Source organism: Neodiprion pinetum, chromosome 5 (assembly GCF_021155775.2).
Source record: "Neodiprion pinetum isolate iyNeoPine1 chromosome 5, iyNeoPine1.2, whole genome shotgun sequence".
Classification (NCBI taxonomy): Eukaryota; Metazoa; Arthropoda; class Insecta; order Hymenoptera; family Diprionidae; genus Neodiprion; species Neodiprion pinetum.
This window is the reverse complement of record NC_060236.1, coordinates 3102766-3118082: the sequence shown is the minus strand read 5'-3', so window position 1 is coordinate 3118082 and position 15317 is coordinate 3102766. Positions and strand designations below refer to the sequence as shown.

General features: G+C 41.3%; 4 protein-coding genes across 10 annotated transcripts; 2 read left to right on the top strand and 2 right to left on the bottom strand.

Moving 5' to 3' along the window:
* The first annotated feature begins 601 nt into the window (after nucleotides 1-601).
* On the top strand, nucleotides 602-3286 carry LOC124218590 (sulfotransferase 1C4). Its single transcript, XM_046625187.2, has 6 exons — nucleotides 602-1170; nucleotides 1268-1367; nucleotides 1464-1659; nucleotides 2273-2399; nucleotides 2661-2755; nucleotides 2827-3286. The coding sequence occupies exons 1-6, from the start codon at nucleotides 963-965 to the stop codon at nucleotides 3136-3138; spliced, it is 1038 nt and encodes a 345-aa protein (XP_046481143.1). The 5' UTR covers nucleotides 602-962; the 3' UTR covers nucleotides 3139-3286.
* LOC124218591 (GTPase Era, mitochondrial) lies at nucleotides 3190-4900 on the bottom strand. The gene is made up of 3 exons (XM_046625189.2): nucleotides 4270-4900; nucleotides 3757-4191; nucleotides 3190-3677 (listed from the first exon to the last, which is right to left on the bottom strand). The coding sequence occupies exons 1-3, from the start codon at nucleotides 4504-4506 to the stop codon at nucleotides 3318-3320; spliced, it is 1032 nt and encodes a 343-aa protein (XP_046481145.1). The 5' UTR covers nucleotides 4507-4900; the 3' UTR covers nucleotides 3190-3317.
* A 328-nt stretch (nucleotides 4901-5228) lies between these two features.
* On the top strand, nucleotides 5229-12293 carry Lis-1 (LisH and WD40 domain-containing Lis-1). 4 transcript variants are annotated; one of them, XR_011177132.1, is made up of 9 exons: nucleotides 5229-5385; nucleotides 7317-7476; nucleotides 8724-8877; nucleotides 8969-9175; nucleotides 9359-9622; nucleotides 9744-9890; nucleotides 9992-10340; nucleotides 10463-10601; nucleotides 11460-12293. XR_011177132.1 is itself a non-coding variant. In XM_046625184.1 (8 exons), the coding sequence occupies exons 2-8, from the start codon at nucleotides 7439-7441 to the stop codon at nucleotides 10534-10536; spliced, it is 1233 nt and encodes a 410-aa protein (XP_046481140.1). In that variant the 5' UTR covers nucleotides 5229-5385; nucleotides 7317-7438; the 3' UTR covers nucleotides 10537-12293. The 4 variants fall into 4 exon arrangements, 3 of the variants coding, with proteins under 3 accessions (XP_046481140.1, XP_046481141.1, XP_068992164.1); XM_046625184.1 differs by having other exon boundaries at nucleotides 10463-12293; XM_046625185.2 differs by having other exon boundaries at nucleotides 5266-5385; nucleotides 7219-7476; nucleotides 10463-12293.
* On the bottom strand, nucleotides 10983-14094 carry Rrp40 (exosome complex component Rrp40). 4 transcript variants are annotated; one of them, XM_046625191.2, is made up of 3 exons: nucleotides 13931-14094; nucleotides 13415-13610; nucleotides 10983-13125 (listed from the first exon to the last, which is right to left on the bottom strand). In XM_046625191.2, exons 2-3 carry the CDS (start codon nucleotides 13603-13605, stop codon nucleotides 12606-12608), a joined length of 711 nt encoding a protein of 236 aa, XP_046481147.1. In that variant the 5' UTR covers nucleotides 13606-13610; nucleotides 13931-14094; the 3' UTR covers nucleotides 10983-12605. The 4 variants fall into 4 exon arrangements, with proteins under 4 accessions (XP_046481147.1, XP_046481146.1, XP_046481148.1 ...); XM_046625190.2 differs by lacking the exon at nucleotides 13931-14094 and adding an exon at nucleotides 13695-13866; XM_046625192.2 differs by lacking the exon at nucleotides 13931-14094 and having other exon boundaries at nucleotides 10983-13059; nucleotides 13415-13876.
* Nucleotides 14095-15317: the final 1223 nt, after the last annotated feature.

The following is a 15317-nucleotide window of genomic DNA, read 5'->3' as shown; positions in this document are numbered from 1 at the left end:
GGTTGCTGAAATCTGCGCAATGGAAAGCCGACAAATTTTGAAAAAAAATCCGCGGAATTACTCTCACATAGTATAACAAAATCCTAAAAAGAAAAACGTCCAAGGTGTCGAGGTTTAGAGGGCGGACGATATGAGCTGGATCCACCCATACATACGTTATAATAATAATGAAAGTATCCAAGAAAATGCGAAAATCTATTTGAGATAATGGCAGGAAGTCTCGACAGCCTTGGTGCATCTAATAGCCACGCAATAATCTCAGTTTAGAAACTAAACATATATATTACAATATAATTATATATTCCGGTTATATTATTATGTGTACATTTCCGTTAGTAGTGTTGTGTGTATCAAGCGCACCTCAGTCTTGTCAAACATCCGTTTCCTCCTCCACCGCACTCTCTACAGCCTGAATCGAATGGACGGAAATTCCGATGGGTAAAAGAGAGAATGTTTTCGAAATGATGCTAATAATGACAAAATCATATTGCGCGTACGACGACAAATGGAAGGCCCCACTTTTGCTGGTAGCGAAAGTAAAAATTTCTTTGTGGTGAAAGTAGCTTATTGACCCGAATCGAACACCAACTTCACCGTCAAATTTCAGTAGTATCGTTTGTGGATCCTTCAAGTTCGCATCACTGTTAAAAAATCGAGAAATTCAACCGTGAATAAAACCAATTGTAGCAACGAACTGATTTAGTTTGCATTTTGATCGAACAATTACGAGTGTAAACTCTGCGAAGAATTCCCTCACATCCATTCTGCGTTTATTACCATCACATGAACCTGGTTTTCGCGAAATTAAAAGGTTCGACATTTAACACTCGAGAGTTGAAGCCCGGGTTTTAAGCTAAAATGAAAGTCGCATAGAGCATCGTCTTTATTCTTACACAGACCGGGAATAGTGAAGAACGGTTCGCTCAGCCTGTGTCGCGCGTTTAACTACGTACATTTAAAAAATGAGTCTCGAGCCGCCCGCGTATCGGCGTTTGGACCCAGAAAAGAGCGAAAAAATGCTGAAGTTGTTTCTTGGCGAAAGAACTGGATGGGTTCAAGTCGGCGAGAAGAAGTGGATTTTTCCGCAACAATACGTCGAGCAAGGAAAACATTTCTACAACTTCAAAGCTCGACCGAACGACACTTGGGTCATCTCCTTCCCAAGATCAGGTATTCCGTTTCTTCCCTGCAAAAAGCGATTCGTCATGATCGCAGGAAACTACTAGACCGTAAACACTGTTAATCAACCATTTGAATTGTCGATCAGGTACCACCTGGACCCAGGAATTAGTGTGGTTGATATCTAACGACTTGGACTTCGAGACAGCGCGAAAAGTGGATCTCACGACAAGATTCCCGTTCTTAGAGTAAGCCAACTCGTTCTCCTTTTTCCTCTACACATACTTCGTTTGAGGTAGCTGCAGAGTGCAAATTGAGACTAAGTCGTGGTTGTTTTCTTTCAGGCTAAGCCTATGCGCGCATCCCGAAGTGATCGAGGAGCTCGTCGATGCGGTAAAAGATGATCCGGTAATGGTAGCGCGTTGTAGGCAAGTCGCGGTGCCTGGGTACGAATTCTTCAAAAACGCACCCTCCCCGAGATTCATCAAGTCACATTTCCCCTTCAGTTTGCTGCCCGGCCTCCTCGACGTCGGATGCAAGGCAAGTTACGTGATAATCGTTATATAGGGCGTGAAAAATTATTAGTCCCCATTTTACCAGATAATTCCCCAAGTCGAGATCGGTAATGATCCTGAAAGATATTCCATCGCAAAATTGATCTGCATGTCGATGTTCAAGTTCAGATGTCATGAGTATATTTTACAATGTTAAGATCGTTTGAATTACTCGTGCCCGTCAGCGATGTCGGTGCTGATGTTCGTTGGGTTTCTCATGAACAAGAGATTCGTAAATCCGTTTGCGCAACTGACAGATGACGAAAGTTTACTAAATAATTTAAAAATTCGGTGAAGTGTCGAGTTGTAATTTTTTCCTAATATTATCGAATTTCTTGTATGTTCAAAGACAGTTTTCTATAAAAACGAGTGGTTTGCGATCCATGGTTCCTCAGAGACTGGTTCTCCTCGGCGAGTAGAACATTTTCGTATCGTAAAATTTTTTCACCTCATTTGACCTTGATCATCAAGATCAAGATCAATTTCGCCAGGGCATATCTTTCAGGATCTTCGAAACGGTGACATATCATTCTCTTACACCATGTACTCAATCAGTCGAAATCGCTGACTTCAATCTTGTTGAAATATTGTAAGTGCAGGTTCTCTACGTTGCCAGGAATCCAAAGGACGTTGCAGTTTCCTGGTTTCATTTGAACAGGCTTTTCAAAACCCAGGGGTACATTGGTGACTTCCCAGCGTTTTGGGAGTGCTTCAGAAACGATTTAAGTGAGTTTCAAAATAATAGCGACTCTGCTCTGCGAAGAAGACATACATGTAATATTATCGACAAATACGAGTTAATGCAACGTGTATTTACCGTTAGCTCGGGCGTTAAGCACGTCATAGTGTTGTGATTTGTATGCATTAAAAGTTTGACACTTTCTCACAGTCGTCAATCACTTTCTTTGCGTTTTGGGAAATTCTCCAGGAACTCCAAGAAAAAACTGCCAAGTCATTAAGCTTTTACCGTTGACTTTCACTTTTTAGCAACGTGGTCACCGTACTGGGAACATTTGAAGGAAGCTTGGGCATTGAGGACACACCCGAATTTGCTTTTCCTTTTTTACGAGGATATGAACATGGTATGTTTCATAATTGAGCAGTGCTCCACATCCACATATACGGATGATTAACTACGATTTCACCGTTGTAGGATTTACCCGGAACCATTGTGAAGGTTGCCAAATTCTTGCACAAAAGCCTGACTAGGGAACAGATATTCAATCTGGTTGATTACTTGGACTTCAATAGTTTTCGGCAAATTTCAACCGTAAACGGGACAGAATTGAAAGAGTGCGGCGTTATAGCAAATACAAGTTTCATACGGAAAGGACAGACTGGAGGATGGATAGATACATTTACACCCGAGCTCGAGGCAGATGCGGACGAGTGGATAGCGAAAAATCTCAAGGACACGGATTTCACTTTCCCGAATTTCAATAATAATAATATTATAAGTATATAACGGCCGATTGTACAATGAGCAGTTGGAGAGGAAAAAATTGGTGCCACGACATCGAAATCGAATCATACGCAGTTGGTAGACTTTATTGAACTACCAAGGAGTGTACAAGGAGATATAAAAGAATAATTGATACTTTGCTATTACTATATACACGCTGATGCTATCATGTAATTGTATACTTAAGTTACTCTTTTTGGCTGGAAAACCAATCTTACTCTGACGGTCTGTTGAAGATTCTTACTTAGTGTTTGTTCTACCTTTTCAGCCATATATCTCAACTTGCTTTTCAGTTTGCGAAGAATTAGCTTGTACAATCGCTCAGTGGGACATTCGATCAGAACAAAAGTATTGATGCTTCCATCCTCGCAAACGTTGTAATATTCCATCTGAATGTTGAGGTTGTATGGGATTTCTGCTGGAAGAACATCTAGGAGGCTGGCACGTACAATACGTATAATCATTTCTTCTGGTTTTTGATCAGTTAAAGTATCTTTTTCGTAGTCCCAGTCTCGAGGTTTTGCCGAAACAAGGAGGTATTCCTAATTTCCAGCATGAAATTAATCAATGTTGAATGAAATAATCTATGGAATCATAGGATTTTAATAATTAATTACTTACCCTTAAATCCGACACTCCGTCCCCATTCAATGCAGACAACATAAAGATATCTGCAAAGTTTTGCCATCCATTTTCACCAGTTAAGTGATTAACAAATTCTAACAACCTTCGTTTATTCTTTATCTGATCAACTTTGTTCATTAATAATAAAGTTGGCGTATCAGAATCCAAGGTCTTCAACAGGTTTAGTACTTCTGGAAGTATCTCTTGTCTAAGTCTGGATCTGGATACATCGTGGAGAACACCTACAACATCTACCTGTTTTAGGGCGACTTCAGGGTCACTTTGGAAGCTACTCTCCAAGTTGTGACGTTTGACTTCTTGGGTCGTGACGACACCAGGCGTATCTACAAACACCAACTCAGTGGTGTCTGTGTGTAGGACGGCACGGCATGCCATACGGGTCGTGTGCTTCCTCATTGACGAGGCACATACCTGGTTTACAGAGGAGAGGTCAGCGACAGCAACAAATTTAATTGGTCTTTTTATGCAATTTCAACGCTTTCCTTGTACCTGATGATGGATTAGCTGGTTGATAAGAGTACTCTTCCCCGCGTTCGGTAGCCCCAATATCGCGATTCTCAAAGATTTGAATTCTTCCCTACGTACGTTGCTGAAATCATCGTCCGCTGAAACCGGGGCATCATATTTCTCAAGTCGTTCGGCGCTGTATAACCTAGCTGCTTGTACAGGGGTGCTCCGTGTACTCGACGTTATAACTCGAATCGAGCATCTCCGGAACAAGAACATTTGGATCTCGGTGAGTCACGTATTTATAACAGTCTTTATACTGACCAAGCAACGGTGTAAATTAGATTACAAAGCTCACAAATCACCAAAAATCTCAGCATGTTTTGCTATTCGTACGTGTATGTATGAACGTAACGTGCCTACAACGTCGCTGCCGTCGGACCGGCACGCATGACTGGTGAATGACGATCAACAGTGCAGATGACAAATCGCTAGAGATCAGTGGACAAAGGTATTTGCAGAGATTTACGGGACCGAAAAACATCTTATCCAATAGTACTTTCATAATGAGTCTAATGACCAAATGCATTCGTTAATCGTATTTCCGAAAGGAGTTGTTGAAAACAGTACTTTAGAAACATCTGCGAAGAATCGATTTAAACGGCGACGAGAAGATGGCGCGCGATACGCGGAAACGCTTCTGGAATTCGTCCGCTTCGGGGGCTTGGATCATATACTACTGAGGTAGTTTCGCGTGTCAGATAGTGTATCGGAGGAGTGAGAGAGAAAGGTACATGTGAGTTACAATCTGTCTCTTTTGCTCTACACCTGATTGGCCGATACGTTTCCTCTCAGCCAATAAAATGCCGAGTGAGAGAGACGGAGTAGTTCTGATGTATGTCTCACACTCTCATCACTTCAGCTGCATTTTTCCCGAGGTCGATGGGATGGGTAGCTCCCTCCGGTAGTATATGCTCTAACTTCGGGGGTGAGTAAGAGGAAAGATGGCGCATGCGCCCTGAGGCGCCCCGCGCCACCTTGCGAGTAGTCTGGTCTGTGGAAGTGATCGTGAAAAGCTTCTGAACGTTTGTGTATCCCGGTTGTCGAGTGATTTTCAGTAGTTCGAAAGCGTTCTGACGCCGAATTGTCGTGATTACTGTGAGTATTGACCAGCCAGTTTGACACAGCATACATTTAGCGGTAGTTTTAGTCGAATATATGCGATAATCCGTAACGTTTTCATCGCCAGACGTCAACGGGTCCTATCAAAATGGCCGTGGTCTGCGTATGTACAACAAAACGGTTCTTTAATTTTTCTCGCGATTATATTCACACGAATTTACTCCCAAATCGCAACCGTTGAGATTTATTACCTCCGGGCAAAAGGGCTGAACTAAAATTATCTCCCTGCCTCTCCCCGCGCCCCCGATCGGCTGTCAGAGGTTTGCGAACAAAGTTTCACGTCTCTCTTCTTGGAATTGATTTTTTCGCCAAGCTATGGCTTGCGCGGTACGTTGGAATTGCGATGACCGTCTATCGAAAACGTGTTACCGAACTCTTGGTCCGTAGTTCTGTCGATCCAGATCAATTCCGCGTTCGCAAAGACTCTCGCTTCACATCCATTATCGATCCGAAACGTCGAATCGGAGTATGTATGCGTTTTAATTTTGACAGCGTATAGCCTGCCCTCCCACCCTCCCCATTGCGACCTGAGATCAGCTGTTAGTGCTGTCAACGTGCGCGTCTCGCGGTTTGTCACCAACGCTATGTTACCATGTTTTTTGTCGCTTGCAAAAATCTTTTAAATTTCTGCGCAGCATCAATCACACCGCGGGATATCTCTCATCAAGTTACAGGCTCTTCGATCAAAGAAATCCTCCCTCATTAGTGGAACGTAATATTTTTACGTTATTCCTCGGTATGTATGTATGTATGTACCTCAAAAAATTCTCCCGCGAATGATTACAACAAGTGTGCGATAATAGCATCATCGAAACAGTTGTAAACAATGAAAGAATATTGTTTCGTGTCGCGATTTACTCGCCATTTTTTAAAAATTATTTCTCCTCTACCACGTGAAATGAATCATAGATAATTCGCAAGCTGCTGATAGTAGCCGCTTCTCGCTTCAAGAATCAGCTCCTTTTCCGACCGCGGTGCCGATTATTTCCAGCGCATCCGATGTTGTCGGATAGGTATTGATTGTCGCGTGGCATGCGGGGGCGACGACTAGGCGCCCGTCTTCGGAGACTGCGACTTATCAAGGTCTCCAAATTTCAATGTTTACTCGAGAATTTACGATTTCCGCATACGTCCACGTCTGGTTTTCAATTTGCGTCTCGTGCATCTTTGGCATCGATTTTGCACGCCGTCTTGTCAAGTGTATCAAAAATTATGGTATACAAAAACCAAGATTTTTTGTTGGTGAAAATTGTATCCGGTCCTCCTTTGTGAGACATTTTTTCACAATTTATAACTTCATATTACGCACTTACGAATGCCTGCCTTCAGCACGTGGGCATTGGACATAAGATATAATGGTCGCGCTTCCGAGGCTTGAGAAAAGTTAAACGGCACGCACACGTGCGAAACGTGTGCCAGCAGTACAGAAATCGTTCCGTTCGCTGCTAAAATTCTTGCATGACGTAAGAAGAATCGGTGACGCCGAATAGCGCTTTTGTCCCACCTTCCCGGTTACTCTACTCATTCGGTTTTAATTTATGAATTGACGGCGATGGTCGATAGTCTGATGGTGGTCGAGGACACCAGATACAGGTGAAAGTATCAATGGATATTATTTTAGGTGTATATAAAATGAACTGCGTGGTTCAAGTTGAATTGCACGGCTAATGCCGGGTGTAATTTACGCGGCGTGCGTCGTTCGCGCTCTTATTGGATTGCTCGTTAAATATATTTACACCTGTTAAACAATTAAACGAGCGATACAAATTGATTACTTCGAATTGAAAACTTATACCATCATCGCTCTAGGAGAAGAACCGAAAAACGGACGACGTGACAGAGTTGCAAGAGGGGGGACGCTGTGATTTTCTCATTACAACCGACGCTACTTCATTATCTGCTTGCAGATGATGACGTCCGCGGCAGAGTACTGAGTCGAGGCTGGAGGAGCCCCGAAGCTTGCGGTGAGGTCCTTGAAGCCCAGATCTGCACCCGAGTTACTAAGGATTATCCAGGTCATCCGAGGATCATGAAAATGGTCTTGTCTCAACGTCAGCGGGAGGAGTTGTAAGTCTCTATGTATCTCGGTATCTCGCTGGAGCGGTTTTTATAGTCATCATTCGTCTGTTCATCCAGTCGGCGGCTACGCGTTATTATTCAGTCGTGCGCGGGCGTCACGGAAGGATGCGATCCTGAAAGGGATCAATAACACGCTCCCCTTCATCCCTCTGCCGTCGCTCGCGCCGACGCCGGCCGCGTATCCGCGTGGTGGCTTTCGACCCGCCCACCCTGACTGACGTCACCCTCAACCTTTCCTGCCGGTGCTTACCGCCTATAGACCGGAATTATACTACGATGCTTGGCTTGCTCATTGATGCTGCAGAATTTAAAGAAAGATCGATTGTGAAGGCGCTAGGCGGTGTTTTTCGCCGCACTCCTAAGGGTTTCGAAGCATGTAGGAACACGACGGAAAACCAAATAATTCGGGAAACGCGCGTTCAAGTAGAACTTTGTAATTATCTCGATTTTGATTCCATCTCTTCGGGAATTCATCAACCTTTGTTAATCCCGTCAGAATTTTCTCACTTTCATTTCACGCGTATCTATAGTACATTTCTGTTATCGTCAATGTATTTTACGTTACACACGGTTCGAAGTATCGATGTATTTTCGACGATTCGTTCAGAACTCGACCCCTTACCCAACTTAGGTTTGAAGTTAGGGTTTTGGTATAAGAGAATTGTCCTTTTTACCGTTTGGTATGATAGACAGGAGTTTTGCATCCTGTATGGTTTCAGATTTTGCCAATCAATAGAAATATTCAACTTTTTTTTACTCAAATTTTAAATATACTGTGTAATGAAATGTAAGGAAATTTCGATTCCGCGAAATCCTTCCATTCATAAAATTTACTTGTGCCGAGCTCAAAACTGGAATTATCACCAAGTATACAATACATATTATCAGAAAGTATAACATTTTTGTTACGAAATTATACTTTTCCAAAAAATATCCGCTACTCACAAAAAATGCACTCATGTAGATTGTTTTGAGAAGAGAACTGAACTTTTTGCTATACATAGACAAAAGTTACAGATTCTCCATGCTTATGTTGCTCATAAAACACTTCAATAATGTTGATTGAAAATTCACTTGAAATACCCCAGTCCTTTTCAACAACCTACTAGACTAGATGGTGGAAATTGCCAATTCATTGCATGAGTATATGCTCTACAGGTACGATCAAAAGTTTACTGTGATTTATATGGAACAAGATAATGTGTTAAATGAATAAAAAATCATTTACGTTGCAGAAACAAGGCGATTGCAGACTATCTGAGTAGCAATGGATATCAAGATGCCCTGGAAGCGTTCAAGAAGGAAGCTGACATGCCTGGTGAGGTGGAGCGGAAATACGGTGGGTTGCTCGAGAAGAAGTGGACTTCAGTCATAAGACTACAAAAAAAGGTATGCATGTCATACCCATTCACATCAATTGGATACCTTGGGTCATACATGTTACATGATAAAATCCACCAATGTTATTTCATATTTATAGGTCATGGAACTCGAGTCGAAACTATCAGAGGCAGAAAAAGAATTTATTGAGGGAGCGCCTACTAGGGGTAAGAGATCACCGACCGAATGGATTCCGAGGCCACCTGAAAAGTTCTGTCTCTCTGGGCATAGGGCGCCTGTAAACAGAGTAATTTTCCACCCAGTATTCAGCCTTATGGTTTCTGCCAGTGAAGACGCCACGCTAAAGGTGAGTTTCAATACAATTTAACATGGCATGTGCAAGTAGGATCTCCTTGATCATTCTTGGCTAACCATACCGTGTAAAATTGTCACATGTAAATATATTTGATTATGAACCTCCTCAATTGTACAACTCCCACGTGTATATCTCATGTATACCCGCAGAATTTGAATTATTAATATTCCCTAGGTCTGGGATTTCGAAAGCGGAGAATTTGAGCGAACACTCAAAGGCCACACGGACAGTGTTCAAGATATTGCATTCGATACTACTGGAAAGCTCTTGGTATCCTGCAGCGCTGACATGTCAATCAAGCTGTGGGACTTTCAACAGTCATTTGCCTGCATCAAGACGATGCACGGGCATGACCATAACGTTAGTTCGGTAGCATTCATGCCGCAAGGAGACTTTATTGTCAGCGCGTCACGGGACAAGACCATAAAAATGTGGGAGGTAAGGAGTAGGGTGCAAAATTCACACTGAAAAACAGTTATGGTATTTCTCTTGATATTTCTTTTAGAGAAAGGATTGTATGTGACAAACGATTTAATATCACCATTTTGTTTGGTCATAGGTTGCTACTGGTTATTGTGTAAAAACGCTTGCGGGGCACAGGGAATGGGTCCGTATGGCACGGGTGAGTCCTTGCGGTGAACTGATTGCAAGCTGCTCAAACGACCAGACTGTCAGGGTATGGCACGTTGCAACTAAAGAAACCAAGGTACTAAAAATGCTCCTTAATTGTACCCTCCATTAATTTTTATCCAGTAAATAATCAATCCTATGAATAACATGATATAAACTATACTTGGTTCCTTACAGGTCGAACTGAGGGACCACGATCATGTTGTGGAATGTATCGCGTGGGCCCCGGAAACATCGCGTGGAGCGATCAACGCTGCAGCTGGAGCAGACAATAAAGGGGCACACGAGGGACCCTTCCTGGCATCTGGATCCCGAGACAAGACAATACGCGTGTGGGACGTTGGGGCTGGGGTATGTCTATTCACTCTCCAAGGGCATGATAACTGGGTACGTGGAATAGTGTTCCACCCAGGTGGTAAATATATAGTCAGTGCATCAGACGATAAGACGCTGCGGGTATGGGACACCCGCAACAAACGGTCAATGAAGACGCTTGAGGCACACATGCACTTCTGCACGTCCGTTGGTGAGTTTTTTGGTTTTCTCCGCTTTTTAATTAATTACTCGAGGGAATATTGCAATAAGTGGGCTAGCCCTTCAGGCGCTATGAGAATGGAGGCATGATATACATCATCTTTTGTATTGTAGATTTTCACAAGAGCCATCCATACGTGGTAAGCGGTAGCGTGGATCAGACGGTAAAGGTTTGGGAATGCCGCTAGTCACCCAGTTTCTGAAATTACTGAAACTTAACAAAAGTCCAGTTCCATATGGGGATGGCACAGAAGTAAGCTGCTGAAAAGCTATCGTACATACTATTATAAAAACACATAAGCATATACGATTAAGAGATCCTTAATTAATTTATAATAAAGTATAATAAATTAGTAATTGTAATAATATTGTTTAACAGTAATAAAGTATTCAAATTAAAGGGCTACAAACGGCTTTAAGAGGCTTCTGAAGAGGTATCGTATGCCATAAGAAAATAGAGAAATTTATCGTGTACAATGATATTGTTGTAAGAAAAAAATGTTTCAAGAGACAAGCAGACTCGATTGGTTCGCTAAATTGTAAGTTCCAGATTAGTGGCGCAATAAATAGGTCTATCGGTCAAGTAACGAAATGTAAAGCCCTTTGACTGCTTTCGATATTTTTGCGATCAAGCTTTGAATAAATTTATCACGCCGTGATACAATATATTATTGGATATACAGACCACGATTATCTTAATGCACTCCTGAGAAAAATTTCATTCATTTCAGTCCGTTTTGCGGGAAGAGTTTCCGCCTGACAGTTATTTGAAACGTGAAGTAAGGTTTCAGAGTCTCTTGTTGAGGCCTCTTGAGCTTGATGATAAAATTATGAAATGATAATTATTAGAGCCAGTTTTGACTTCAGTTAATACCAGATTGAATCAAATTCTTTACAACATATCGCTTGTTCGACGTGATTTTCTATCTTCATATTTTTGTCGCGGATGCAAAACATGTTATCAATTGATAGAATAAATTGCATGCAAGATACAGTAGCCTCGTTGAATAAGTAAATATTATCTAGAGCTTGATCGTTGATCGATCATCATTAACGGACGTTAATGACTATACCATATATACACTTCTAAAATCCTTCACCCTGTAATTAGCTTGACAGTTTCTTCTGGAACATCGATTATTGTCCAAACGCAAGTCTTCATCCAAAACCTAAGCTCGAGAAGTTCTGAAGTTGACCTGGCTCTACTATTTACGTAACGCTATTACTTTATTTATATACATACACGTATAATATACTATTGCTATGCTATACTATTCTACTACACATTGAATATTAACCATTAATCTACCTTATACCCTATTGTGACTACTGTACTCAAATTATCTATTTCATCACACTAAAAAATTGAACAAAATTTTAACAACCCAGTATACATATACTTTGATTACAATTAATTGCCCAGCAATGAGAAATCGTTATGATTATACTAATTTGAATTAGAAAATTGCGGTAATATAATAATATTCTTTACCAATAACGTTTTGATCTATGGTCAAGCGTAACGTTGGACTGGCTGCTATTACTCAAATGATTTTTGACGTTAAATTCTTCGCGTTCTTACCAAGATTTAATTTCTCAATTTCGGTGGAAAGTTTGTTGGAATTTGTAACGTCAACTTTTTTTCAATGCTGGACAAACTTCTTGACGTGCATTATTAACGTAATATTACTATATACAGTAAATTAATAGCAAATTACCAATAAAATTTGTGAAATTGAAAAATATTGATTACACTTGTGTATGGAGATCATAATTTCTGTAGCTTAACAATGAATGGGGTGTGAAACGAAGTATACTAGGATACTAAGTAGGATAGTACTGTTATAATATGAGTAGGAACACTTGGAATACGTGTAGAAATTAGAGCACACACATACGACTTGCAACCAAATAGACGTGATGAATAATAATTAATTTTAAAATAGTAACCACTCAATATTGTACCCTGCCCATCTACTTTCCTTGTTTACGTCCTTTGTCTTCATCTTCTCAAACGATGATGGTATTAAAGTATTATATTCTTTAATAAAAAATTGTCTCCAAAAACTACATTCTAACTTACAGAGTATTCTTTCTCACTATCTTTTGCCGACTGTTGTGTGCTCTATTGCTTTCAATAAATCTAAGTAGATTATCACTCATATCGAAGGAAGATTTTATTGCAAAAAAAAGCATGTTTCATAAAATACTTAAAATATCTGGATGTACACCAAGGATTGTGGAATTAGTCGTTTTCTTAGCTTATTCGGAGTAAATTACGGGCGATACTCGAACACAAGGCTGGCATTTCGGCTGGTGGGGTGTTTTCCGCAGCTAAAATAGCATGGCAAGCCGCTATTGTCTCGTGGACCGATCTGGCCTTCATCCAGATCTTTCCATTCATACCTATGGCGATTTCGTAGGCCTGTTCTTTGGCAAGCAATGTCAACAGCTGACAACTTGGGTGAAGCAATTTCCTCGCCAAACTAAGGGAACAATCAAACAGCATCCCATCTGGACTTAAGACACCTAACTTGCCCTTCTTCCCATGAGAATCGACGCATATCAACTCCGGTTCCATGCCTTTGCTAGCCACCAGTAGCTTGGCAAAAATCACGTCACCTACGACAATGTCAGGTCGATTCTTTTTTGTTGCTCCTTCAAAAGCCAAGTAGGATAGAGATGCCAGTTCCCCTGCCCCGATGTCAACTCTGTAAATATCCCCAGCCTTCTGCGTCACTATTCCAACAACATTCTCCCCTCTGTTCGGGACGTACCTGTAATGAAATAAATAAATTGTTATTTAGAACATATCGAAAGAGATGTTTCCGCAAAGAAGCATAATGTTGATAAGTAAAAGGTAAACAGGCTCGAAATACAATTGTGGTAATTTATTCTGAAAATATCAGTTAATCGATATCGAAGCGAAAAGGAACAGCAACGAAGAAAAGTCCTTGAATCAGGCAAGAATATTATTTATTGATCGAATGATATGATAAACATGCATCAGCTTACGTTATTGCTGAGTTGGACAGACCAATACATAGAACATTTCATATTATTAACCTTTTCTGATAGCTATCCACGTAAAATATAGCTGGTTTTCGCCTCTTCAGTACACCAGCTTTGGTGACAAGGACGCGGTCGCAGTCGCGACGCAGTCCAGGACCAAGAATCACTCGCTCTTTTTCACTTGATTTCATTATTTCTACCGCGACATCGCCAGGAACCACAACATCCTTAATATTTACTTCCATTCTGACTGCAAGAGGTAATGGTATAAGCGTGGGAGCCTCGTCTGTGTCGTCTTTGAGAGTAATTTAGAGGCTATGTTTACTATCCTAACCTGATCTATCAATGTAATCTCACGGGTGGCCGGTGAAACTATGGGTAGAAACGTGCCTGACAGAGTTGAGTATGAGCCTTGCGTACCAGACCTAACTAGCTTAACATAACCTGTTCGGACTGCGCTCAATCGATTATTCGCGCAAAATGACACAGACATCGTGCTCGAAAAAATTGATTTCACCATTTGTTGGAATCGACAATATTATCATCAAATATGCAAAGGGTTAGCCTTACTTTTTTCCTCATTTTTTGACCGAAAAATTGTTGGTCTTGGATTCGATTTGTATAACCCTTTCCTGACTAATTGGACCCCGAGGAACTCAGATAACGCAGCGAAAAGAGCGTGGGACCAACAGGAGAGAAACTACGAAGGAAAAAGCACCTGCTGAAAAGTGTCGAAAATACAGATTCTCGTTTTTTGGCTGTAACTTCTCATGCGTTGATCGCAGCGTCCTGGGACTGCGCTCAATCGATTTCTCTCGCAAAATTACGTCGGAACAGTGCCGGGAAGAATTGATTCCAGCACTTTTCAAAATCGCGAAAATTTTCGCAAAAATGCAAAGGGGTTAGCCTTGCTTTTTTTTTGGCCGAAAAATTTTTGGTCTTAGATTTGATTCAAACGACCGTTTTCTGATCAATCGGACACCTAGGAACTCAGAAAACGTAGCGAAAAGAGCGTGGGATCAACAGGAGAGAAGTTACGAAGGAAAAAGCACCTGCTGAAAAATGTCGAAAACTCAGGTTTTTGTTTTTTGGCTGTAACTTTTGATGCGTTGATCGCAGCGTATTGGGACTGCGCCCAATCGATTTCTCTCGCAAAATTACGTCGGAACAGTGCCGGGAAGAATTGATTCCAGCACTTTTTCAAATCGCGAAAATTTTCGCCAAAAATACAAAGGGGTTAGCCTTGCTTTTTTTTTTGGCGAAAAATTTTTGGTCTTAGATTTGATTCAAACGACCGTTTTCTGATCAATTGGACACCCGGGAACTCAGAAAACGCAGCGAAAACAGCGTAGGACCAACAGGAGAGAAATGGCGAGCGAAATAGCACCTGCTGAAAAATGTCGAAAACACTGGTTTTCGTTTTTCGGCTGTAACTTTTGATGCGTTGATCGCAGCGTATTGGGACTGCGCCCAATCGATTTCTCTCGCAAAATTACGTCGGAATAGTGCATGACAGAATTTATTCCAGCACTTTTCAAAATCGCGAAAATTTTCGCCAAAAATGCAAAGGGGTTAGCCTTGCTTTTTTTTTTGGCGAAAAATTTTTGGTCTTAGATTTGATTCAAACGACCGTTTTCTGATCAATTGGACACCCGGGAACTCAGAAAACGCAGCGAAAACAGCGTAGGACCAACAGGAGAGAAATGGCAAGCGAAATAGCACCTGTTGAAAAATGTCGAAAACACAGGTTTTCGTTTTTCGGCTGTAACTTTTGATGCGTTGATCGCAGCGTATTGGGACTGCGCCCAATCGATTTCTCTCGCAAAATTACGTCGGAATAGTGCATGACAGAATTTATTCCAGCACTTTTCAAAATCGCGAAAATTTTCGCCAAAAATGCAAAGGGGTTAGCCTTGCTTTTTTTTTTGGCGAAAAATTTTTGGTCTTAGATTTGATT

Excerpts from the sequence above, each read along its gene's own strand:
- LOC124218590 (XM_046625187.2), top strand. The coding sequence starts at position 963 with ATGAGTCTCGAGCCGCCCGCGTATCGGCGTTTGGACCCAGAAAAGAGC. Across the intron at positions 1,660-2,272 it reads TCCTCGACGTCGGATGCAAG|GTTCTCTACGTTGCCAGGAA; the intron begins GCAAGTTACGTG and ends TTGTAAGTGCAG. Across the intron at positions 2,400-2,660 it reads GTGCTTCAGAAACGATTTAA|CAACGTGGTCACCGTACTGG; the intron begins GTGAGTTTCAAA and ends TTCACTTTTTAG.
- LOC124218591 (XM_046625189.2), bottom strand. The coding sequence starts at position 4,506 with ATGTTCTTGTTCCGGAGATGCTCGATTCGAGTTATAACGTCGAGTACA. Across the intron at positions 4,192-4,269 it reads ACCAGCTAATCCATCATCAG|GTATGTGCCTCGTCAATGAG; the intron begins GTACAAGGAAAG and ends TCTGTAAACCAG. Across the intron at positions 3,678-3,756 it reads ACGGAGTGTCGGATTTAAGG|GAATACCTCCTTGTTTCGGC; the intron begins GTAAGTAATTAA and ends GCTGGAAATTAG.
- Lis-1 (XM_046625184.1), top strand. The coding sequence starts at position 7,439 with ATGAAAATGGTCTTGTCTCAACGTCAGCGGGAGGAGTT. Across the intron at positions 7,477-8,723 it reads CAACGTCAGCGGGAGGAGTT|AAACAAGGCGATTGCAGACT; the intron begins GTAAGTCTCTAT and ends TTTACGTTGCAG. Across the intron at positions 9,176-9,358 it reads GTGAAGACGCCACGCTAAAG|GTCTGGGATTTCGAAAGCGG; the intron begins GTGAGTTTCAAT and ends AATATTCCCTAG.
- Rrp40 (XM_046625191.2), bottom strand. The coding sequence starts at position 13,605 with ATGGAAGTAAATATTAAGGATGTTGTGGTTCCTGGCGATGTCGCGGTA. Across the intron at positions 13,126-13,414 it reads GTGGATAGCTATCAGAAAAG|GTACGTCCCGAACAGAGGGG; the intron begins GTTAATAATATG and ends ATTTCATTACAG.